The 26,719-nt window shown below is 36.4% G+C and overlaps 1 protein-coding gene across 11 annotated transcripts in view; it reads right to left on the reverse strand.

The window, feature by feature from the left end:
- Positions 1–26,719, reverse strand: part of FRY (FRY microtubule binding protein) — a 232,797-nt gene that overhangs the window by 44,181 nt on the left and 161,897 nt on the right. For all 11 annotated transcript variants that reach the window (XM_032207218.1, XM_032207230.1, XM_032207224.1 and 8 more), the window contains 15 exons: positions 26,375–26,529; positions 22,952–23,051; positions 22,437–22,608; positions 20,415–20,671; positions 19,312–19,458; positions 15,586–15,754; positions 14,738–14,828; positions 12,242–12,324; positions 8,969–9,119; positions 8,274–8,377; positions 5,035–5,220; positions 2,938–3,136; positions 2,181–2,302; positions 1,097–1,284; positions 87–181 (listed from right to left, as the gene is read on the reverse strand). In XM_032207218.1, coding sequence (XP_032063109.1) covers positions 87–181; positions 1,097–1,284; positions 2,181–2,302; positions 2,938–3,136; positions 5,035–5,220; positions 8,274–8,377; positions 8,969–9,119; positions 12,242–12,324; positions 14,738–14,828; positions 15,586–15,754; positions 19,312–19,458; positions 20,415–20,671; positions 22,437–22,608; positions 22,952–23,051; positions 26,375–26,529 — 2,219 coding nt within the window. The remainder of the gene's footprint in view (positions 1–86; positions 182–1,096; positions 1,285–2,180; positions 2,303–2,937; positions 3,137–5,034; positions 5,221–8,273; positions 8,378–8,968; positions 9,120–12,241; positions 12,325–14,737; positions 14,829–15,585; positions 15,755–19,311; positions 19,459–20,414; positions 20,672–22,436; positions 22,609–22,951; positions 23,052–26,374; positions 26,530–26,719) is intronic.

The raw sequence follows: 26,719 nt of genomic DNA on the forward strand, positions 1-26,719 counted from the left end.
ATGCTGTCAGATTACAGAATGGCACTTAGTATTATGAAAATTTGAAAAAAAAAAAAGATATAGTAGTAATGGGAACTGGCTCTTACCGAGATAACACCGTCAAAAGATCACTGTTCTTCAAGCAATCAGATAGATTATCCACTGCAGCTTCCAAAGTAAGCAGTGCTTCCATTACATACCCCTGTCAATGCATGCAATTAGCCATTTCAACAAAGATACTCAAAATAGTGAATATTCACAGAATCACACACAGAATCACAGAATTTCTAGGTTGGAAGAGACCTCAAGATCCAAAATGATACCGTTCATAAAAGAAACAAAATCATCTACTGAAAATAATTTCTCCTGAAACTAGAACAACATTCACACTTCTGAACATCAGAAGTCACTACAAGCGTTTTATTTTCTGCCTCTGAATGATCTATGAAGGCATGCAAGAAGAGCACGTCTCATCAGGGGACTGGTAATGGCATACAGAACCTCTGACTTGCAGGTCATGGATTTAAATTCTGCACAAGCTATAGTGACAGAATATCACTGTCATCTTGTGGCAGTTTCATTACCTAGTTAAAATATGGAAGTGATGTCAGTCTATTTCTTATTAAGAGCTAGTAGTTCTCTTTATTTAAGCCGTGAATCTCTTAATAGGCTCTGAACAGTCTGTTCAGCTAAAGTGAATGAAAATCTCAGCGCACTGAGAGACGACTAGGTCAAGTTAGGTTAGCGTAGGTTTTGTATTGTTATGGATGGTGTGGATTTTTTATTCTAAAATATGTAAACATTTGAGAAATGAGGTGGTATCTACTCCGTGTTGTTAAATTACATTAGCACATAAGATGATGGGCTTCTTAAACACAAATTAATGGTAAGAAAAGGGAAAAAATGATCATAATGAAGATATAATTTTCAGTAACAATTACTAGAGGTTTTCTGAGAAAGGCTTTGATAAGGTACGGTGAATTCAGAGGTACTCTTTTTTGAGGCCACATTCTACCCCACATCACTTGACTCCAGAACTCCTTGTTAAAACCATAGCTTTAAATTAAATATACCTCAAATCAACAGTACTAACAAAGCATTATGTACACATATATACCTGAATCTCATCTCCATGCTCTCCAATAACTTCCACCAATCTTGACAGGAGGTCAGACAATGCATGTGCAGAAAGGGGCTGCTTTAGGGCCCTGAATATCTGGAAAGAGCGACCTGCATAGTGTCTTGAAGAGCTTGACAGAGCTGTTTGTAAAGCAACTTCACTCAGATGCTGCTCCAAATGAAAACCTAAGCAAAAGGATAGTATGTCAATTTTTTGTTGTTGTTGTTATTGTAGACCTTACTGTGGATCATGTATTGGCTGAACCAACTCTGTGGGGAGGACATACGCTGTAGTGCACCTTGAAAACCCTGTAAGAAACGGGGATGCAGCAATGTCTTGTTTGGGAAGAGTTTCCCAAGTTTTACATTTATTTCACACAGAATGTAAGAAAATAAACTTTGCAAAACCAAAATTCTGAGTCTGGAAAGGTCTGTTTTGTTCAGCAAAAAATTAAATTCTTCATCTGATTTCAAGTTTTTTACAATTCTTGGACAAATTTTGAAGTCACATGCTATTCTTAACTGGCGGCAATGCAGTAACTTCTAAACACTCCCAGACCTAAAGCCAAGATGAATTAGAAGTCTTCCTAGTAGCTTCAGTAGACTTCGGATAAGATCTTAAATATAAATACTGATTTTCCAGTCTGCTTTGATCTTGGAAGACTGTTAATTAGAATCTATGTCAGTATTCAAAACATGTTTGGTACATTTCCTATGTTCTAAAAACATAATAAATTAAAACTAAAATTTAATTGCCAGAAGCAATTAACAAAAGTACATTTACTTAGTAACTGCAATCTATTTCACCAACAGGCCATAGAGGAGTTTTTAACTGCTAAACAATCAATCAAAAAGCTTTCCAACAACAACTTTGAAGGAATGCTTGATTTAACATTCAGCTGCGATCCAATCTAACATGATTTCTTTAAAGCAATTATTTCATATGTCATTCAACCCTCTTAAGACATACAATACATTGTGTTTCTGCATAAGTAGATCTACTAAATCAGAGCGATAAACATTCAGTGTGACCTTGAAAGAATATTCTTTTGTTATTGAAGGAAAAAAAAATAAATTACTACCTGACTTGGAATCTTTAAATACAGAGACAACATGACGCAGAAAATTAGTAAGCTGCTCAGAGCTCTTGGTGTTCTGATTTTTAGGTGTGATATCTTCGTGGCACCACAGTGGACCAAATGCCCTTAAAGAAATACATAACAAAGTACAACATTGCTTTATCTGAAATAAATGTAATCAGTTAAAACATGCAAACTGTAAATGCAATTACATATTTCCAGGGCCACAGACTGGAAAGCAAGCAAGCAAACAGAGTTTTATAAGCAAGATAAAGTAAATGAGTATTCCTACATAGTATTTTACAAAACATCTCACTTAAATTGCACATTATGCCATTTAGAGAGCAGCATAAACAAATCTCTGGTTTTAAATTTGATATTGTGTCTAGGATCCGCCAGCTGTAGTCAGTAGTTAATATTAGTTTCACCATGGCCTTTCACTGTGCCCTGTGTACCTCCTGTCTACTTGTATGATAATAAAACTCATTTTCTATTAGCTCACTGTTGAACATAATGCTATCAGTCAATTAAACATTTTATTGCTATCAGGCACAATTTTTTCTCATGTTCCTGACACTGTAATGCCTTTAAACTCCTACCTACTACTATAGGTATCAATGAAAGAGGAATGGGAGTCTGTAATTACTACAAAATCTCCATCATTTTCCTTTGAGTCTTTTAAGTTGCTACAGATAATTGAAGAGAAGTCATGAAACCATGCATTTTGAGTACAAATGTAACCTCTACTTGTCTCCATTACCTGGTTGTCAGAAACTCAATTAACTTGTTTGCTTTCTCATCTGTTTCAGCAGCAGTATCCATGTCCTCAACCTCTTGTGTAATCTGTGGGAGATTTCCACTGCTGCCTCCCAAACTGATACTGGAGGAGGTGGAGCTGGAGCTCAGGCCGGAGTCTGGTACCGGAGATGACTGGTATTCCCGCAGAAAGTCAAAGCCACCTGCCAGCAGAAAGGGAGGAGATAAAGACGGAATGTGCTGTTGGGCCAGTGTTAGAGATGAATGTGTCCACGAAGAAGCTCTCTTCACAGATTAAACAGCAGAAACCTTCTATGGGGAAACACAGGAGAAACCTGCAGAATGCACCAGCCCTCAAACACCAATGGGAGTGAAAATGGTAATGCTTTTCAACATGCAGAATGCAATGTGAAATGAAGAATATCATAGTCAAGATAGATTTTTTTTGGCTAGTGCGACACAGAAAAGCCCTCTGTAAGATGGACTTTTTAGGACAAAGATGCTGTCCTTAATTTTACAAATGCAATGGAAAACAAGACACAACACCTAAGGACTCTGTTAAACACCTTTAACTGTAAACACTGAGGTGCTCTTATTAAATATTTTCATCATTAAGGTTAAACAACTGAGCAAGAGTTCTGCTGGATCAAAAATTTGCATGCAACTTGCCATGCAACTTCAGAGCTGGATTTAGATACTAAGACCTGTTTTCTTAAGGTTAGATTCCTAGTCATCTTAGGCAATATGTACTGAAAAATTGGCCTTGTGAAAAGACAGGGAGCAGAAGGGGCTATTTGTTGCAGGCTAGGAGTCAGTCTCCTAATTTCATTGCCTGACAGTATGTGGAATGAACCTGAGATGAAGTATTTTATTTAGGATTCTTCACTACAGCTACTCACCCACACTTTGACTCTTTATATTAGATGATCAAAAAAGAATCCAAATACAACGTGTTGATATCTTTTTGGACTCAAGAGGCCAAGATAGAGTATCAATTATGCTTTCAGAGATAGGAATAAAAAGAGCGTTCCATTTTGGCAGAAAAGCAGTAATATTTTATTACTGAATTTTATTCTGTATTAAATAATTCATGGACATGTGTAGAAAAAGAGATGTACACAAGTCAGAAGGGAAATTCATATGTGAGGTAATTTTGCACAGACTTTATTCAGACTGAAATCTAAAAAGGCCAAATTAATTTATTAATTTTAACTATGTATACTGAATTCCCTTTTCTCGTTATCTTAAAACCAAATTTTTGTAACCCATAAAAGAAGAATAATGTTATAAATATTCTATATAAATCCAAACTATTTATTATGTTTGGCTGTATTCCTAAAGAACGATGGAAATGTCACTAACTTGATAATTTTTGTTTTTCATTTGTCAGTGTACTGTAAAGTTCCTCACCCTCTCCCAGACAACTAAGCCTACCTCCATAAATCTACGCTGGTCCTGTAATTCCTTCAAATCTCAACAGTAAACTTGCTTTTAATAACACTATATGGCAACAGTAAATCTACCTGGCTGCTTTCAAGTAACTGCTCCCAACTAATCCCTTAAAACCAAGTAAATTTCTAGAAGTTAACAGAACATCCAGCTCAGCAGAGATCTGAAAAAGATTTCAGGACAGAAAAGAAGTGCATCTGTGGTATAAAGCAGGGTATATAACATGTAAAATTTAACTTAGGAATATAAAGTCTGAGCTGCATATTTCTACTGCTCTTCCCGTATCGGAATTATTTATGTATCTGTTGGTTTATTTTGAAGGTTGAGGACTGATTGCCCTCATTTAAAGCAGTCCTTACTCCCCGTGGAGGAGGTTAGGTAGTTAATAGCCATATTGATATTTAAAATTCTACATTGTATACCTTGCCTTACAGCAGATAGCTTTCTCACTATCAGGAGAAGTTATCTAATAATAATTTGGGTGCACCTCTAGGATAGTTTTCATGGAATTAATATTTATGATAACTGTTTGGATTTGCCACTTTACTACTTTCATTTATCAAAACAGTTATATTTTAGGAAAGTAACCTTGACATTCAACTTTAAAAAAGCTCTCAGTACAATGCAATGTTCTCTTCTTGTGCTTTATTACCTGTATAAAGATACTCAGGTAAATATGCTGGTTGTACGGTCAGAGTCTTGGTCTCATTCATCTCTCTGGTCTGAAGAAGCACTGATGCAATGGCTTGATAGTTGCTATTGCAAGATAATGCAATCAGAAGGTGAAGCAGTAACTTTTTACTGTGTTCAAAGACCTCAGGGCGGTAATGGTCGAGACCTAAAAGAAAAGGTTACAGCAATCTCTGAATATGAAGCAATAATAAACAAGTTCACATTCCAGAGATAGCAAAAATTCCAAGGCAGTTCATGGCAACAGTGCAAACAAACAAAAGATGCAGTATTTCCGGACACAGTTACTAGCGTTTTTACTTCAAATGCTTGTGTATATTTAGTTTCCAGGCTGAGGTCCCACACAAAAACAATGTGTGGCAATATACCTTTATGCATCCTGTCTCACTGAAGCATTAATTTACTAGGGCTGGAAAACCTCAAAAGATAAGAGATCCTTGGTGGTGGATGTATCTACCTTGCTTAACTCAGTATCTGGCTTTCCTGCACAGACATCTGCTTTAAAACTCATGCAAACTGTATGAGGTAGATAGTGATTTATAAAGAAAGGTACTGACAGACAAAATCCCTTGAAAAAGAACTTCAGCTACCAGAAAGACAGCATGAGAAATGAGCCACTACCTCAGGGTGCAGAACTGAAATGGAAGGTATAGCACTGAAAGACCCTGATCAGTTTAGCACTAATGCTGTTTGTTTGTGTGCTCCCAGATTTTAACACAACCTGAATAAATCCCAAGTTACCAACATAAAGGAAACAGACTCTCATAAAATAAACGTCACAGTGTGATAATAAGCTTTTTTCAATTCTCTTTCAGTATCTTTCAGGACATTTGCAAATACTTCCCTGTGTTTAGGTGTTGGAGATTTGAATTGCTTTCTTCTTCAGTTCCTTTCTTCTTAGGAATATATTCTTTAAAAAGCAGCCTCCTTTTCACTCAAAGGGGCAGCAGCCAACAGGTCTTTCAAGTCATGGCCTGCAAAAATGCATCTTCTCATAGTGCCATAGTTTTAGGTGTGCACTTTTGGCTCTTATCATCAGATTTTTGGATATGCTGGGATTCCCAGTTTGACCCATCTGCCCACAGCCTTCTCCAAAAGAAGCACTGCCAGCAGGTCTGTCCCTTTTCCTGCTTCTTGAGTTCCCTGCTCCTATTCTCCTTTTTCCATTTCCTTCCACCTGCCAGGATCCGATCCTACCCTGTTTTAACATACAGTTCAGGAGTGAAAGGGGTGTAACAAGTTCTTTTAGTTGGAGATAAATTCTGTATTGGCACTTGTGGCTGAAATCCAGTTAACCCCTAGTATCATATACAAGTATTGACATAGATATGTTAGCTTTGAAGTGAGATGGACAGTTCAGTCTTTGTGCTTCTCCAGCGCTGGCCCCTTCTCTAACTTGGAAGAAGGCCCAAGAGGGTAAACTTCTGTCACACATGCACATTTCCACAGGAAAGTAGTCTTGCTGATCAACTCATCTCACAATGGTTGCAAAAGACTTTTTAAACAGCAGTGCTTTCCTGATGTAGCACTACTGATGTAGGCAGGTTCACACCAACAGTCTTGCTGTTGCTTCACTGCCAGCACTACACACCATCCAACAGCCTACCACACATACTGCAAAACTATTTCACTACAGTACTGTCCCACTCCTTCTGATATACAGAAGGATACAGGCTCCCCAGCTCGCCACAATATTATTTCCAGTTCTGTTTTCAGTCAGATGCACCTGCACAATCTCATTCCAACAAAACAGAACTACTTATTTTTCAGTCACTATCATACCTGTGACTAACACGTTTAGTATAACTTCCTTACACCATCACAACAGAGCTCTTCTACAAAACATAGAAAATTTTTCCACCGTAGTTGTAACAGCTCTTGAGAAACAGAACTTAAAGCCCAGAGGCTATGGTGTCATTTTAGCTATCGCTTTGCTTTTGCATTTAACTTTAATCCCCCATTTGAAAATTGGGAGTTCTTAGCCAAAGGACTTTCTTTAATGGTATTCACAAATTTCTACTTTTTTCTTATGAAATACTTCAATGTTGAAACATTATTGCACAAGCAAATCAGTAAAGACATTTTTATAATGAATTACTAATATTGTAACTGTGTTTCTGCATATGTTTATTTGCATGGATCCCTGATGGCTCCTTACAGTTGTTTTAACTCAAGTAGCCACCCTGCATACTATTCCTGTCCTAAGTTATTCAGTTTTTCTTCTGAGAATTTCTAACTGTAAATGCCAGTTTCAGTAACTTGTTATAAATCATAATAAAGAGGTTGTTTGATCAGTTGATGCTTATTGATTTGATTCACTTAGCCATTTCTTATTCAGCTCCCTCTTACACTTGAAAAGTTCACACCAACATAAGAAGTAAAAAAAAAAATCGTATGGACAGACACAAAAGGGAATTGAACTTTTAATTGAAGAATACATGTGAAATGTCTTATTGAAACCAACCCTGGAAGCCTCTTCCAGCATGCTTCTAGCTGTTGCTCTTGGAGGCTTTATAATGCTAAATACTCCTGTGTGCTAAAAAATTACGCCATGCAGTTTTCATAATATTAAGAGCTAGGATAAGGAACGTACCACCTCCAGTTGAGTTGTTACGATAAGGAACAGACATAGCAGTGGGGAAAAAGGAGTGCCTCTAAGCTCAGAAAACTTATGTAATGGAAAACACTGATGATGAGGTAATCCATTAACAGTGAAATTAATGAAGCTTATTTTCCAGTGATCCATGTCCTACCCTCACTATCTCTGCAGTACACTAATGTTGGCTCTCTTACATAATATTTTTGCAAAGGCAAGAGATGGCATTTGTGTGTGTAGTCCACATATAAAACACACACAGACTGGCCAGCTGCCCATCACAAATAAGAACATACAAAAGATCAGTTTCATCTGTCTTACTCCTAGGTGGGCCCTACATTTCTTATAGATGTTTTATAGATATTTTAGAAGTCAGTCATCTTCAAACTTCTACCCATCTCTCAAACTTGAGTGAAATTGGCTAAAATATTCACAAGCTTCAAAGTTTTGAGACTGACAAACTGTAATTGCCTCAGGCCTTTTTTTTTTTTAGGAAATCATAATAAAGAAATCATAGTAAGAAACAAAACTCCATAGCTTAATTAAAACTAAAGTAAAAGGAATGGAGTACATTTATACTTTCTTTTTTGTTCTGCTGGTCTTACCCAAAAAGAGAGCATGTAGCAACAAAGGGAGGTGAAGGGCCCAGTCTTCTCTTACACTGTGGTCCACTACCATCTCAGTCATGAAGATGACAGCAATATTGCACCTGGAAATTGAATCACAGGGTCAGTTTGAAATCCCCTGGAGGCGAGAAAAGAGCAAGATGCCAACTATTATTTCATAAGAAATAAAGAATCTCAACATTCTCAAATGTGTAGCATTTGTCAATATGATTAATATTGAAGTAACTTAGTTACAGTATTAAGCAGGTAAGTACCCATTACTGAAAAGAACACAGTTAATGTCAATACAAATTATGTAAAAGAGGAATTTCAGAATAGGCATAGCCTCATTAGAATAAAAAATAAAGGGGAAAAATGTGCTATGAGTAACAGCCACAGAAGCTTAAGAAAGACAAATTTTCCTCTTCTGTTTAGTCTTTATTGCTTCAGTTTGACTCTTATCATAAAGTGATGTCCTACATTGTAAACAGACATTCTGGTACAAATCTAGCAGAACTGCAAACCTTCATTGCATTTTAACACAGGAATCAGCAGGAATCAGTACAGGAAATAAACAGAAAACTGAAGAGTGATTTTCAGATGTTCTGAGTGGTGGGACAGTTTGATATGGTGTTGGCCAACCAGTAAGAGGAAGCACCTTGCTGTCTGAAATGTCAGAATGAGGAACTGCTCACCTATGAAGGGGTCCCCGGGGTGTGATAGTTTCTGGGAGGTAATCCACAAGTGGTGCCCAACATCCTCCATTGTATGGCATGGGCAGGGGATGTGGTTGTTTGGTTTCAACTATATTCAGCAACCAGCTTGTGTACGGAGAAACAGGATCATCTGCACAGAAAAGTATTAAATCGAGTCTGGTTACCCATTTTGAAGAAATAATAAAATAAAGTTTACGCTAATGCATCAGCTCAGCTGTTTGGAATAATGTGATAAGAAGACATTAGGTTTGCAAATTCCTGTGTTCAATAACAAGTGATGCATTTTTAATCCCTGTTCCACGCTGCTGGAAATTAAACAGATTCCACGCAGACAGCAGTGAATTGTTGGAGCTGCAGCTGAATCCCCGCTGTCACTTAGTAGCTTTGGATCCAGATCACAAAGCAACAAGCAACAGACTTTCTCTTCAGAAATGAGAGGAAAGTTCAGCCAACGAAGCTGTTGTTGGAAGCCATCTGCTGCAAGGAGCTGTGTACCAGTGACTTAATCTTGCAGCTCCTGACCAGTACCCTGCTGAGCAATGCTACAAAGGCAGAAATTAAATGCCCTGAATTAGGAGAGACACAAGGAATGTGAAAAACATCTTCAGCATGGTATTTTTTTTTTAGTAGGGATGAATTATCTATTGAATTTCTTAAATATATATTTAACTTTGCTTCAGGAGGACAACTGCTGTATGTAAATAAGCAATAGATTTTTTTTCCACCTGCTTATCTGTAATAATGTGGGTCCGGTAAATTATTTCCATCACTTTCTGTCTTTTCCCGGCTGCATATCTGTGTTCATCTCTCCTGCATTTTATTCCCTTTCATTCTTCATGATTTTCCCATTGGTCATTTTTATTTCTCAGGTCTGGCAGTCCATGATACACAGCCATGGAAAGTATCCTTACCAGGCCTATTCTTGACATATACCTAAGCACTATCCTTTGTGAATTTGCAGTGAGAGCATTATTTTTTTGTTTGTTTTGTTTCTACCCTTCTGCATTTCATGTAGGTTTGTAACTCTCACCATTCTCCTCAGCCTTTATTTTACAGCATGTACCTGGTGCTTGTTGGCCTTGCCACAGAACACAACACTGTTTTGATGTCTAGAGAAGTATCAGAACCAACTTTTTATTTTGACAAAATGTCTTCAGCTTTCCAGATCTTCAGGAACCCTTCAGCTACTTCTACAATTGGTACTAAAACACCAACTTTATCATCTCCACTCTTCAGTGTTAGTCTTTCAAGGAATGCTGTAGTTCTTTAGGATTTAGACTGCTATTTGTTTCTCTCATCTTCTGGAGGATGATGTATTGGTTATTGATAGAGCAGAATAAATGGACCCAATAAAGTAGCAAAGTATAACAAGTGAACATTTTCATCTTCTGAGGGTTAAACAGATGTTTGCCAAATGCTTTTCACATAAAAAGCACCGTGCCAGTTTAAGTGTTTCACATAAAACTGCTTCATAAAGTCTACACTAAGACCTAGTTCCTCACTTATGTTTTCATGGGTTTAAGTAAGGACTGAGAAAAAAAAAAAAAAAAGAAAAAAAAGAAGTACTTTGCACCTTAACATACAATCTTTGCCCGAACAAGAGAGTTTCTGTGCTGACGAGTTATGTTTCCTATTTATACCCTCAGCAATGCATTTATGCTCAAGTAGGCTGGAGAGAAGACATAAGCCATACCACCAACTCCTTAGCTGCCCGGGCTGTCTGCCAGAGGGTGCAAGTTGCACTTTCTTAATGGAGGTTGCATTATTTATATTCCAGCATGATAAATGACGTAAGAATTACCCTTTTTATTCAGATATCTATATAAATGTCAGTAGTTAAGTGAAATAAATTTTATTTTACATGTAGGTATTCATATATCTGTGAAAGAAATCCCTGTGAGAAGCAAACCTTGCATAAATATTCACAGTACTATAAAGTTTGCAGGTACAGGCAGGAGAAAAACCATTTGCACAGCAGTTGAAGGACACATTCCAAAAGACCCAGAGAAAATGTCAGTATTTAAAAAATTTTTATTACCCAAACCCTCATCAAAACCAGCTACTTGTGAAGAATGTTCTAAAATAAACATTGTTCTGTTTTGAAAGATTGCTCATGCAGATCAGCTTAGCACTGGTGGTCCAGTTAACATCTGCTGAAGAATTTTTAGTAGCTGCAGCAGTAGAAAACCATTAGATGAACAAGAGAACTGTAGTAAAAGACACTGAGTTTAATATGTTGAGCACTTTTTGGGGTATACAAATACTGCAGGATGTACGTATACAGTATTTTGTAAATATTTTACTTCATTATTATGAAAAATAGTAATGGATAAAGATAAAATCACCCTGTATTTTTGCATTTGAAAGTATTAACCATGTTTTGCTGAAAAATATTGCTAAAACATATTTGGCTGGAAGAATATATAAGATTGTGACTTTCTGTGTCAAAATGCTGTCATAAACTGGTATCCGTCGCACCAAGGAAAGACTGTATGGCCTCTATGTTATTTCACCTAGCTTTATTAAGACAGAGATGAAAGTCTATAAAAAGGTCTTGCCTTTTTTACATTCGGTTAGGGCTTATCAAACTCTGTAGATTTGCTTCCTTATGATTCACTCCAGAAATTAATTTAGGCCAATCCAACAAATTTACACTGTAATTGAACAGCTGATGGAAATATCTTGGTTTCCTTTGGAATCTCTGCTCAGCTTCAAGGGTCCATTTATAGTCTGTTCATCAGAAATATATAAAGAACAAGTGTGCTCAGAAGCCCTATTTCATTCTTCCCTCTATCACAGTTTTGCATAATGCAGCCAGAAACTGGACGCAGACAGCAGAGAAAAGTTAAGAAGAGATAAGGCCTCATTTCTGGAAACTCCTCATTCATTTTGCCATGTTCATAAAATAGAGGGAAAAAATTGGAGGGAAATACTGGTGAAGGGCACAATTCAAAGTACTTGCTGTAATGCTCTTGGATGTCTTTCACCTTGCTATGCATGGTTCAATGTGTTACTGTCTAGAGGATTCTCTTCTGCTGCCTTCAGTTCCCTTGCCTTTAAGTAGGTTTGACTGAGCCCATGGTTAAACAAAGGAAATAAATGAGGTATGAAGGGAAAATAGGGACACTCCCTACATGGTGATGCTACATTGCTGTTTACACAAAAGTTAAACAGAGCTTCCCCCGTTCAAAAGAATGTTTTCCTCTCCCACCAAATACCAGAAATTTCATCAAATTGAATAATAGAACTTACTTTTGTCATCATCATAAGATCCTCCAGAGCTATTACTGTACCTTGATTCTAGTCGAGTATGTGCTCTGATTACATTACTGAACCTTCAAATACAAGAAAAATCTTTATTAAAAACGTAGACTGACATTAAACATCTGGGCTATATATGCTTACTTTACAAAAAAAAAAAAAAAAAAAAAAAAAGCATTTCCTTATGCATATGCTTTTAAATGGGAATAGACAGAAATTTGAACATGCTGTTACTTACTTCCAGAAAAATGGATTCTAACAAGAAGTTTCTGAGAAGCTCTGACACTGTGCTGCTGTGTCACAAGCTTTTACATTTCAGCAGAGGGGAAATTCTCCTGCTGCACATGGCTGCTTTTCTTGAAGCAAGAAACTGTGCTAAGGCTGGACTGGGTATAAACCGTTCATTGTGAGGATTTTGTCACAGCCCATGTTCACGGGCAAAATTCTGGCAACCTGCTAAACCAGTAACTGACTGAATAGCCTGAAGTCAAGCCCACACAGATATCAAAGCAGCAAGAACTGCAGCAGATGACCCTTCAATAGGATGATCCAGCAACTACAAGAGCATATCTAGCAGAGGAGTCAAAGGATACGAGAGCCAGAACAAACTGTTCACAACTGCCTTCAAATCTGCCACAGATCCACGACAAACTAATTTTACTGATGATCTTGTGCTTCCACCACCTCCTTGTGCTGTCACTGCCATCAGGTGTGCAGTGGCAGTGAGAGGAGCCATGCTGGAGGATCACACTAGTGATGATGTAAAAACATCTTATGCAAATGCAAAGCTTATGCAAAAGTAGGAAATTAATTACAAATAACTGTGTTAAAACAACTGTATCAAACAAAGCCATGTTGAAGGTTCTCTGTGCAAAATTTGGTTTCTTACTACTGTGCATACATATTGCAGGGCATTTCATTATCCTTTCATATATTAAGCTGTTTCCAAAGCATGCCTATCTAATTAGGGCACAATAAATTAATTGTGGAGGTGACAAAAACACATCATGAGACATCTTCTGTCACTAATTCTGACATTTTCTATCTTTCCAGTATCTGGTTCTTCTGTGTTTTAGCATATACCCTTAGAAAATATATACGAACTGACAATTACTGACGTATTTATCTAGCATACTTAAACTGCTAAAAAAGATAAAAGTAGAATAAAGTTAAGGGAAAAAAAAAAAGAAGAAATATGCAGAGACAAACCGTCTGTTATGAAACAAGTAGAGAAAACAGGTCATAGAAATGGCTTGAGAGCAGGGCAGATTTTTTTACACAAAAATACTTTCTAAAACAATCTAACAGAGAATTATATTAAAGTCATGATTCACTATGTAAGATGGCAGGCGTTGATATAACATTATAGCATCTGTCAAAAATTTAAACACTACAGCAAAAGTTAATGCAATATTTTCTTGTAAATTTATGCTACAGCCCAATAAAGCTGAACTTGCACACACACACAAATTTCCAGATCACTCAGAGGTACTTTAAAGGCTTTTCAGCCTTCCATTTTACGTCATTTGGCTCCAACATTAAAATATCCGTATCGTCTGATTAGTTTTGTGTTATTCCAAAAATGCCCACGTTTATGATAATAGTTGGTTTTCAATCTATTACTTTCTGTAAACATTATTTAATACATCTTGATGCATGAAGTCAGTATTAATGGATTTTCTAAGATTGATAGATCAGTTCTGAAATACAGGTGTACCTGACATTTCTATTGTCTTTGCCAAATGTCTTTGTAAATGCTAGCAATGAATTCTAAAAACATATTTTGCCTTTTTTTCTAAGTTTTATCAGTAGTCTCTGGAAGATTTGAATATCATAAATCTTCTTTTATATAATTTATAGAAGATAAAAAACCCTGAAAACACGGATTTGAAGTATACCAGGAATGAAGTTTATTCAAATTACCTGCAACTCAACTAAAAAGAAATCTAACTACACACTACATACACACATACGCAATATACTCTGAAGTACAGAAATGTTTGCTCACACAACTTTTTCTGTACCGCTAAGCCCTTAACCTCTGGAAGGTGGATTGGTCCACTGAAGTGATACTACTTACTATCAGGAAGAACTGGCTAATAATGTAATACTAACATGCTTACTAATTAATGCTATTAATATTCATTCAAAGTTATTTTACAAAAATAAGAGGGTTTCAGTAAGAGAAAAAATGCATATGTCTGTGCTGGAGAATCCGACAGCCTTTAAGCTTTGCATTTACTCCATCATTTGTCAGTATGTACCATATGTAGTAGAAGACTATAGTTTCAAAGCAAAATACTTTACACAATTTTCCTCTCTAAGACACTTTATCCAGAAAAAGCAGGCGTCCTTGCAATCGTGGACGTAAACTTGCATACTACAGTCTAAGCATCAGAATCCCCCACAAAACAAGCAGAACTTTGCCCAAGATCCACCTCTTAGCCCAGAAAAATGCATATATTTTGGAGAAAAAATGTCACAAACCTTTCATCAGTCTCCTTCACAATTCTGTTCTCTTCTGCATCAGGAAAACTATCTTGGCCAGCTACAACAGTGTTACTGCTCGATGTGGTTCCTGTAGGTGAGATGTCAATAAGCACACCTGGTACACACAGCAGAGAGTATTTGCAAAGCAATAAAAGCCTATAACTTTCTTTAGTAGCCACAGACAAAGTGATCATCCTGCTAAGACAACAGCTGAACAAATGAATTAACAATGACACCTCTACAAAGCAGGACCTGCTTGCATGGATGAATGATCCAGTTTGCACGCCTTGAGGGGCAGATTAACATAGTGACGCTCTTCCACTCCTTGAACTAAATTCATTCTCAGGCGACCTAATCTATTGTTTTTCAAGAATTTGGCAAAATATTGACATTGTTGAATTTGGGGTGGGTGTCTCTTATGTAGCTTTGTCAACAGCAGCTTTGAAAAAGCCTCAGGCCTTTGAAAATGAAATTGCCACACAGTTGAATCTCTCAGTTTTCAGTAGACTGTTGCTTTGGTGTATCTGCTATGATGACAGCATTGGCAGTGACTTCTTGTTCTGAAAAACTAGTGATAGAAGAACCACATCATCCAAGTTGTGAACCACACCAAACACTGGCAACATCCTATTAAAACAGTTAAGTAGGTTGTAAACCCCTGTTGACAAAACATTAGGAATGAAAAAGAACTGTAATTTAGATGCACAAAAAGGCTCTGAAACTTGCACTTTATATATACAGATCTGAATATGTGCAAATGTAATTAGGAGATTATTTTTTTTTTCAAAGACAAGGAGACCGGAAAGAACAGGAGAACACAGCTGACATGCATACTTAGATCATACCAGAAGCTGCAGCCGAGGCTTTGTTACTGGCAGCAAAACGGTAAAACGGAGGATTATCACAGTGCTGGACTATTGGGTTCACTGGGTCAGTTTGCTGCAGCTCAAAAAGAAGCTCCTCCATTGTTTGAATCGTATTATTGCGACAGAGATAGATGGCAACCTTTTTTATCTAGAGAAGAAAATTTCAGTTATTAAACTCTGTCCAAAGTGAATTTACAAAGAAATCAATACATGATACCCTACAGTACTGAATGCAAATGTTACTGCTCGACAGACACGTAACTGCACAAGTGCATCCATCTTGTTCATAGCGAAGTACAACTGCTTGCTTTAATTTCAAGATCATTTCCCCAACTGAGTGAATCTGTGTTCTAAATACCCAAAAGTTTTTGATTACCATCCACAAATCATCCGTTTAGATACATAACTGTATAGCACACATACACAAAACTAACTAATTTTGTACCCATCATTTAAGAGCATCAGCTTTAACTCTGAATCATGCTCAGTGATTTATAGTTTAAGCATATGTGATTAACACTGAACATAAATCTTACTATCTTGCATGGAGCAAAGTTCTCATAGAGAAAGCTAGATCCACCCAAAATTTCATGCCTGTATTTCCAGATATGGTTGATATGAGAGATAGGTAGCTGTAGCCACAAAGAATAGGTCGGGTTCTCAGTAGCTACTTATATTTGTAATTGAAGTGATAGTACATGGTAAAAAAGCTAAGCAACTGTGCAGGTAGACTTCTAGCATACTTACTTGAAAGATTTGAGAGAGTATAATTTACAGATATTCTGGAAAAAAAAAAGCTACAACTTTTTTGTTATTTGACAAGACCTTACTCAAACCTTATTGTATGCACAGCAGCAATAAGGACTTCTTAGATATTGACATAAAACTAGACTGAATTGTTGAAGAGAAAATGGATAGCTATTAAAAGTGAAGACTATCTCTGGCTCAAAAACATTTTGTTTCATAAATTGTTGGAGCTGTGAAACCATATGGGGAAGCACCCTCCTGTGCTTGCCTTTTTGTTTTAAGGATGTCCCTAAACAGATACTTATAGTATAATACACTGGACTGAACTGCCTTTTGGCCTCACCAAGTAAGTTTTTTTCTTATAACTACTTCCATTAAAATAACTTCTTGAGTGCTTCTCTTTCCTTTTTTTTTTTTTTTTTTTTTCTTCTTTTATAAGTAGAGAAAATGGACACATACATTCTTTTTTTAAACTACTGTTCTATAATCTCCTAGGGACTTTCCAAATACAATTCCACTTCCTTTTGGAGGCTTATTTCTAGTTGGGCTCGTGGTGCCACTTCCAACTGCTTTCACCCCAGAAGAGGTCACATTCCCTACAGTAAGAGTTTCTGCTGAAGGGGTTTCTGAACTGTAAATATTTTAAGGAGTCTTTCAATACACATGTGAAAGAAAGAACTGCTGAGCAATTTACACTGGGGCTCTGGGAAAAAAAATGTGCTTAAAGAAAATGCAGGTATAAAAGATGAAACAAAGAATTTAGCTGCTTGGAAAAGAAAAAAAAAAAAAAAAAAGGAAAGGAGTGAAGGCATTCTTTTGGCTTGGGCCCACATAAGCAGAACAGATGGCTGAAGGCATGAAGCAGCTGGTGACTGCCTTAGGCACAGAGGGATCCACGAAGAGCTGAGTAAACTGGCAATCGTGCAACTGCATGGTCTTTTGAGCCCAGGTGAGCTGGAACAGTGCTGATAAACTGTTTGAATTATCTTTATTTGCTAAAGTGTATATGTTATCTACATGCTAATTGGAGATACATGTTTATGGTATCAGCAGTCTTGTATAGTTAACAAAGTCAAGTATGATTCCTTATCTGTAAACTCCAGGGCATTATCAAAACACTGAGCAGATGCGTGTGATAAGCCTGGTGTATTTTCCTACTCAAGACAAAGCTACAATTAAAGGGCGACTCACAAGCACAGTCAGGCTGTAAGTTCCTGCAGAAGACTTGTTCAGATTTTGCAAAATCTGAGAATCAGCCTTTTAAATCAACGTTATAAAATGAAGACTAACGGTGTGGAAGAAAACACAGGAACATTGTCAGCTGCCATCACCTGATGGTCTTGTTAACAGCAGCCAGAAGCCTGGAAGGAATAGCAGAAAAGTCCCACAGGCAAGACAGTAGGTGCTGAGCAGGAGGACTGTCCTGTCCTGGAGGAAGACAGGCCTGTGAGGGCCAAGGCTTTGATATAAAGGGGTTTGGAGAGACTTTGGAGAAGGAGAAGTGCTATGAATAGTTAGGAGAGTTGGGTTGACTGCTCACAGCTAGAGGAAAGCAACAGTTTTGGGAAAAGGATGTGTTGAAAGCTCACAGTTGATGGAAAGATCTTCATTACCCTCAAGACATTTAGGATCTAAACCTATATCTTCTTCTCATATAAACTGTGAGCTTGTTCTTACAGCAATTCCACTTTAAAATCATTCCTCTTACTTAGCTAAGCACCACTGCCTTTGCATATACATGTACTGAACGATAAAATGGAGCAGTAGACCCTGCAAATAAATGGAAACCAACAGGATGTCTAGTATGCAAAAACAACATCATGAATTTTTTTATAGTCTTCCATATTTCCTTTGTTCTATTATTCTTAGCAGTCAGCATAAACACTTGAAGAAAAGTGTAATTTAAGTAACTGTAAACAAAGCATATTTATAAGGCTTTTTAGATGTTTAATCACATTAATATTCATTTATAATTTCTTTCATGGAAATCAACAGGAGACAAACTAATAAAACAGCATCTTGCAATTGTGCTGGAAAATTTACTAAATTTAGATTCCCTTACTCACAGCAACTGAGCAGTAAGGCACATGGGAATGGGACTATCTTGCTTTTCTCAGGCAACCCTGATTTTATTTTAACTTGAATAATAACAGTATCCCGCACAGTTTGACTTGCACATTGCAGGAACAGTTATGTAACTCATGACATGCATGCAAAGGCAAAAGCTGATGTGGTAAAGAGCTTATAAAGGTTAGGGATGCTGCTCCTCTGGAGATGTCCGCCAGGAAGCTTTATTCACCTAAAGGAGGAGATTGCACTTTCTTCTTAAAATTGCACATTTTTCTGAAGGAACACCTAAATCTTTGCAACAGACGAATATTAATAACATTTGTCTGCTACGTTCAATTTATCATATAACTTAATTGTTTCAATGATTTCCAAAATGTAACTAGTAGAGGTGTAAATTAATTTCCTACTGAGAAAAATTACAAGCTTTTAGCATTTTTACTTCTCTTTATTTTTCATGTAAGGTATTTAACCTCTGGACAGCTATTCTGTCTTGTAATATAATTTTAAATATGCATGTAAAAATGCATATTTTTACGCAACTTTGAGACAAAAAAAAAATCTATTTTTTTTTTCATTAAGTTTGGCAACTTATGCTCAGTTCCTGTTACTGGTCCCTCACACAGACAAGCAAAGATAGTCTTTGCTTGCAAGGAAAATTTCTTGCTTGAAATGAGGTGTGCTGTACTGGCAGAGGTTCTCACTACTCATTTCCTTTCTTGATTTCTCATTTTCTTGGCTCGTTTATTCCCCTGATTTAATTTGTACATTGTGGTTAGGAATACACATGTATTTCTTAGTCCTGAAACAGAAAAGTGTTTTCTACAGGTGACAGCTGTTTTCTTCATTAAAACCCATTCAACCAATAGTGAATAAAGTGCAAACACTTACATAAGGTAAAAGGATGGTATCGCTGCTAACACCACACAAGCTAATGAGAAACTGCAGTGTTATCCTAAGGTTGTTACTCCATTTTTCATTGTTGGCCAAAGCGTTCCAGACATTTTCCATCTCTGGTCCAGGAATTTCATCTCCATACTGTAAAGGATCATAGGCACACATTTCTTGAAATGTATACAGAATATAAATATGCAAACTTCCAAACTGAAGGCATATCCTTTTAGAGCATTTTCTCATGCAAAATGAACAGTAAAAGGGTGCAACAAGTGTCAGAACAGTATTTTTAATGGCCATCTGACAGACTTTGGAACATAAATTGTATGCAAAAGTATTTAGGTTCAGTTCCACAAAAGGACTTAAATTGCAAGAAATGTTTTGCAGGAATGTAAGTTCAAAAGGTGATCCAGCACTTCATTGGGTTTCAGCTTTACAGTTGTTCTAGCAACTCAAGTTCTGCTTCTGCATATCTGCACCTAACTGTTTCAGTCTTCATGGTATTGAGCAATTTGGTACCTCTGTCCTACGTAAGTCCTAGCAGAATGAAGAACTAAACAGCTCGTGTCTTCCACATTGGAAAGCAGCAGCTTTCCTCTCTTTTGCAGGATGTGGTTAATGGGAACACCATCCTTTTGCCCTTTACGGAATCCCTGGTCTTTTACCATGACCTAGGATGTAAAATACTTTCCCTTTCACAAGAAAATGCTTAAGCAAACACTTTAGAAATTTATAGTCATTTTGTCTTTTCTCTGCCTCTCCGGCTTAAAGAATGTTTAAGCATTTCTTAGAAAATACAAAGTTTCATCAGGAAAATTCCAGGTGCTCAGTCTCATCCCAGAATAAACTTTCATCTGCTGCCTCGGACATTAACCTGGTAGGTAATGCAGGAGTGAACTAACTTAGTTCCTCTCCAACTTCTGTTCATGCTTTGAAAGAGTCTTAGCACTGTCCTTAAAGAAAATGTGAACCTCCCAAAAGAAGTTTGTGTATGATTAGTACAGACTGTTCCAGTGCAAAATTTCTGGCATCAGAGGGCATAAACCCAAGTATGTTTTGCTTACAAAACTTAAGTTTGAATTTATTTTTATTTTTTTTACCTTGGCTGTCATATACATGAGATTATTAAGAACCAGTGAGGTTGCTTCAGGAGAGCCCCAGCCATTGCCTTTTAGTCCACTTGTGACTGCAATTTCCCCATCCTTGTCCTTTAGTTCATCTTCTGGAGTGGTAGGGCTTGAACCAGGGAGGAGCAGTCTGTTGTCTACAAGTTCAATATTGTGAAGCCATGGTAGGAGATAGGTAAGCATAATCTGTCTTCCATTTGGATGTGTTGTCGGAAATCGCTGGCTTACCTCTAAGACAGTAAAAGTTAAAAAGACTACATGTTAATTTATAAAGGAAACTAATTAAATACACTGTTCAAATCAGATTTCTGACGTGTTAAACTACCTGATGGTTTACACCTTGCAAACAAGAAACATACAAAAGCATGTTCTTCATGAAGAGAAACTTTAATTTAATGTTCAATAGTAGCAAGAAATTGGTCAGGTCTTGTCTAAAATAATTAACATTGTTTGGGCTTAGAAACAGAAAATCACCTGCTGTTACAATGCCATATTATGTATTAAGTGAAATGAATATCAGTAAAGAGGCAAAAGGATAGTTCAGGTACTGGCTGCTATTCTAGAATATCAAGAGCTTTTGGAGCATTATAGAAAACATACAAAAGTGTTCTGTGTAATGACAAGTGTTTCATCAGCCTCTGTATGTCTAAACTATAGTTTAAATCTGAAGGCACTGATTACAGTAAGTTTACAAAAACATATTGGAGGTAAAAGGAGTTTTATTTCCTGTGGGGAGGCCTACAAAATTCATAGGTGGCTGGCACTCTAAGAATGCTATATAAATACAGTGCCACACAAAGCTTACAGAACCAGAATTGTAAGGCAGAGGGATTTGGGAAATCTGCAATAAGAAACACAGAGGCAGACTTCCTGCCAAGATGAACCACATCAGCTCTCTTTACTAGAATTCTATTGTAAAATTAGTACAGTTAACATTTCCTTTCCTTCCTCACTGCCTGGTTTTTAAAAATCCTCAAGACATAAACTATTCTCTCTCCTTATGATTCTAGATAGATAGGAAGGGGCTGTGATGTGCGCTATTTATGTGAGTTCTGTTAAATGACATAGCCACTACATCAACATAAATAGATAACAGTACTAATGACCAACATTTGCTTTTGTAAGATAGACAAGCCACCAGAATTTCCTTACTCCTGTTAATTTATAATTCATGGCATCTTGCGCACTAAGAGGCAGATGATGTGTTACTCATTTACCCTTCCTCCAGCCACTGCAGACTGAGTAAAAACAACACAAAGCAATCTTAAGATCCAGTAAGAATTCCCATGATTACAGACATTGCATTCTGGTATTTAAAATCTAGAGCAACACACTAGGTGGATTAAAACCGGCAGACAGGTCTCAAAATGTAGTTGTTCCCAGGAGTGGTCTCAGAGTGGTCATATTCTGAATGGTGCTCCTGCAGGCATGATTCTTTTTTTTCATTAATCTGGCAAAATGTATTTCTGATAAAATTAAAATGATGCTCATGACACGTAGATGTGGCAAATAACTGAAGGTGGAGATCACTCTTTCAGAATGATTTGAATATTTGGTAAATGGTAACTGGACGCGTACAATCTTCCCAAAGTTAAAGTCATGTTTATATAAAATGAAGAATTCTGTCCTCACAGCTACCATCTATACAGATATATCTATGAGAAGTATCACTGTGCTTAACAGAAGAACCCATTACAGAAGAATCTTCCAATGTCACTTTAACCTATCTGGAGCCCTTGTAATCTCAAGGTTACTCTAAGAGGACACAAATGGCACAGAACCCCCAGCTGAGGTGTTTAAATAGCTATCCTGTACTTTATATGAGTACTGCTAGGAAATATATATTGCATTGCTAAATCTGATTTCACCTGAACCAGAATAAAATGAGGTCAACCTACATCTATAAACACAATTGCTGTTCACAGCTGGAAATACCTTAGTAGCGTACCGTTCTTACAAAACTGTAAAGCAGATAAGTCAAACAGCTACATGTACCTGAAAAAAGTGGAAGGGTAAGTTCAGGATACATCCTTGCTAGTTCATATGAAAGAAGGGCAAGTGAGACACTGTAAAGGGGTGGCAATGGACCGTGTGTACCATACAAGATACTGCCTGGTCTTTGCTCAGCTACCTTTTTCGAATAAACAAAAAGCTTTGATTCAAGAATCTACGAAAGAGACAAAAACAAACCATGTAATGAGACAGTAAGATTCAATAATTCAGAAAATGTCAGACTTTTAAGTTTAGATATCTGAGAGTGATCTATATGCTCCACATTTGAAAGACACCGTATCTTTTCCCATTAACTTTTATGTAACTGTTCCCAAGACAAAACTAATTGTTTATTTTCAAAACAAAACTAAAATAGCTAAAATGCCAATAAACAGTACTTTATAAGAAGTTCGCACAACCCCTCCCGACCCCCCACCCTGACCCCTGAGAAGATAGGAGGGTACATGCATTTAGTTATTTGGCAAAAAAAAAGAAAAAAAATAGTAGCCGATACGTGCCTGCATAAGTTGCATGGAAATTTCATAAATCTCTCTGTTGGTGTCAGATGCCTTGAACAGCACCAAGTTTAAGAGCGTCACTATATCAAAAGGATAGTTCCTAGAAAAATAAACAGCATATTTTTGTGAACGTTGATGAGGAATGCAGATTATATTCACTCTGATTTAGTGTGTAATATGGTCTAAAGAGAATGTCATCTTTCTTTTCTCTGTTCTACTACCAGAATATGGGAAAGGGAGCTCTTATGAATACATGCTGCTTGATCAAAGGGCCATCTGGTGAACTAGAAGAAAGAAGGGATTATTTATAATTACCTTAGACTAATGCTTAGGAATGCACTGAGTTACCCACAGTGAGAAATGCAATACCTGTGCCTATAACTGTCAATTCACTTTAATTTATAATATAAACTGTTTATAGAACAGGCCAACACCCATGAGAGAAGATGGGTAGCGCAAAAATTTCCAGGGATGAGCTACCTGTTAAAGCAAGCTGCAATTAGAACAGTCCTTTTGGAAAAAAGACACTATTTCCAAAATGCACATTCATGTGTTAGAAATTCTACCTAAATTGTTTTCAAGGAGTAAACAAAAAGACTGCCTCAGAAAGTCTACTACCTGTACAGTCAACATTTAATGCATGGGAAAATATATTAAAATATTAACTTGAGAATACTGCTCGAAAAGAAATTCTCATATAACATCATTTGTTTTTTCAATAAATAATTTTCTGCTTTTCCACGATTTTCTGTAAATGCATCTGATTGAGTTGTGAACCTTTAATTTCTCTACCTAGATGTGTGTTATTGTGCTCCTGGATGACTGCAGAATGTCTAACACATTTTAGTGTTAAATAGTATGGCCAATACATGCATGGCATGGGACATTCTTGGCAATTTCAAATAGTAGCTGCAATGTATACTGCTCTGCAGCTGTCTCTTTATCCTTCCACTAAGTTTAAAAAACAATAACAAAAAAGAAGTTAGGGAATCCTCTTGCAAACTCCACCAAATAGCTAGCTAAAATGTATGTATTAAACAATCTAAAATAGAATTTAAAAACAGAGTTAAAAAGGATTCAAGTAAAATGTAAAGTCAGGCATACATGGATCGAAATTTGAAAAAACCTTACCTACTGAAAAAATAGTAAAATAGCTAGCTAAAATATACTAGAAAAATTTTGGTTTGGTGGAGACTTCCTTCAGATGAAAAAAATATACGAAGAGATCTAATCAATATTTACAAATTTGTGGAACTACTTTGGGAGTATTAAATCCTCTCAAGGCATCTCAATAAGTAATAATGTTTTCAAGAAACCAAACATTCAGCGGTTTCTCTGCAGTTAAATGGATTCATTCCTTTTTCTTAAGAGACATAAATTAATGTACATAAAATCAAATATAAAGCGTTGATAATTATGCTTTGTCTTAAAATAGAAAAGTGGAGATACTGCAGTTGTGCCTTCAGGTAAAACTTTTATTTTACATAGGTATCTTTTATTGTTTACTCATCTACCTCAGGTGCTTATGGCACATTTTAAAATTGTTGTCCTGTGCTTCTAAGGCGTTTGAAAGCATGTAAAATACCTGCAGATACCTCTCGAAAAAGTAACAAAAAACCTACAGAATATACATTTATAATTGTTCCATTATACCAATCTACAGCTACATGAGTGGTGCAATTCCACAACATATTATGTATAGAAGTAATGACAGATGTAATATATGGGAGAACCATAAACTGAAAGGCACCGATTGTTTATTCTTTGCAGAAAGACAGACATCAACAGTGAGATAAATTACTGCTCATTTTACAAGTACTCTAGATAATGGTATTTCTATACTTATTCATAGATGATAGATGAAATACTGTGATAAGGTTTCGTATAATAATAAAAGTCCTCAACTTGTTAGAAATCAAGACTTTCCCTTCAAAGAAAATCATGCAGATCACTCTCATTTTTTTTTCTGTAGGCATAGGAGTGATTAATTTTTGGGACATAGTGGCAGTGGTAACGCAATTTGAAGAAAAAAAGGCTGAAGAAATGATATATTTATGTATTTGTTAAGCATTAAAAAAACCTTAAAATAACTGAATTTTCAAACATAAAATTCCATCCATATTTTTGAAATCTCACTATAACACAATCTAGTTGTTCCTGTGAGAACAAAATGTTTTACAGATAAAATAAATTCTAAAATACTTGACTTGTTTTGATTTGCTATATCCCACATATTTCTCTGTTGAACTATGCTGACCATACATCTTGCCAAATTATTTTTGACAAGACTAAATTTTTCAGATTAATCAGATGCTAATTAGATTCAAACTAACTTATTTTTTTTAACTGCTATTAAATTCCTTTATAATTTTTTGGGGAAGGTCTTGAAAAAAAAAAAAAAAAAAGATTTTATGAAGGCCTGACACAAAAGCAGAATTTTCTATTTGTGGCTTCATGTAGATTATTTGCTTTGCATTTAGCAGCAGTGATATCAGAGCACAGAAAAGGAACAGGTACTCCAATCAAAGCAAGTCAGAAAAAGAACAAAGTTTTTTTTGTTTGTTTTAAACTAGTAACATTTAGAACATTTTTCTTTTTATAAAGTAAATGAATGAAAAGCCATGCCAAATCTATTGAAAACAGGTTTATGCTGCAAAATAAAATGTTGTATTTGTTCTGTATCTTCCTGAAGGAAATAGCATTAAAATGCCACAGGTTTCAAATATGCATGTAATAGCAGCATCTTCTAAAAGGGACATAACTTTGTTTTCAGAATCATGAATGTAAAGCAATACAGTCTCCAAGGGTTGTCTGAGATGATATAATGTAAAGATGTGGATAACAATTCTTCATATCATGAGCTGAACGTTCTATTTTATTTACATTTTAAAATGTATAGGCAGCTGATGTGGCTGTACGCACATCTGATCACTGCCATTCTAGAAGTGATTCTTTCTATCATCTGATAATCTGCCTGCATGGCTATGCCAACACTCATACTCAGTCCCTTTTCTCTATGAGTAGCAAAGTTTGCAGGTGACTACTTCAGTGTATGTTCAAGAAGAGCATGCCAGTTGGCCGTGCATGAGTTTATGCATTTGGGCAGGAATATTCTAGCCCAGTTTCCGCATTCTTCAAAATATAGTTTGTCATTTTGCCCATTTTTCCCATATCGCTTCACTTAAACTATTGTTTTTCTTCTTCATCCTTCATGCCAGACAAACCAGAAGAACAACCAAAATGAAATAGGTTTAGCAGTGAAAACATTACTTTTCAGTTTGGGGATAGTTAAATCTGTTTATATCAGCAAAGAGTGGAAATATACAGCATATACCCAGATATAACTGTTTGAGAAAAAGCAAACCTGCTTTTATAGATCTGCTATAATGTATTACATACACCTAATTACAAATTAATTAATACCTGCTTCCACACACAGTTGCAATTGCTTTGAAACATCCAGAAGCAAGCTGGTAGGATCCAGTATAACATCGATCTATAGCCCAGTTGAAGAGATTGATTTGATCAGGATTCAATTCCAGCAATAGGACTACTACTTCACATCCAAGCTGATGAACCTGAGAATATAAATGCAAAACACACACTTTCACAATACACTTTCAAAGGAGGTTTCCAAAATGAAGCATGGAAAATAGCAGAATCTATGGAATAGCTAATACACATCTGATAGGTGTTTTTGGACAACTTCCACATGTATTAGTTAACTGATTTGTTAAATGTTTATTTCCTTCTTTAAGTGTCTTCCTT

The sequence above is a fragment of the Aythya fuligula genome, chromosome 1, assembly GCF_009819795.1.
Source record: "Aythya fuligula isolate bAytFul2 chromosome 1, bAytFul2.pri, whole genome shotgun sequence".
Taxonomy (NCBI): domain Eukaryota; kingdom Metazoa; phylum Chordata; class Aves; order Anseriformes; family Anatidae; genus Aythya; species Aythya fuligula.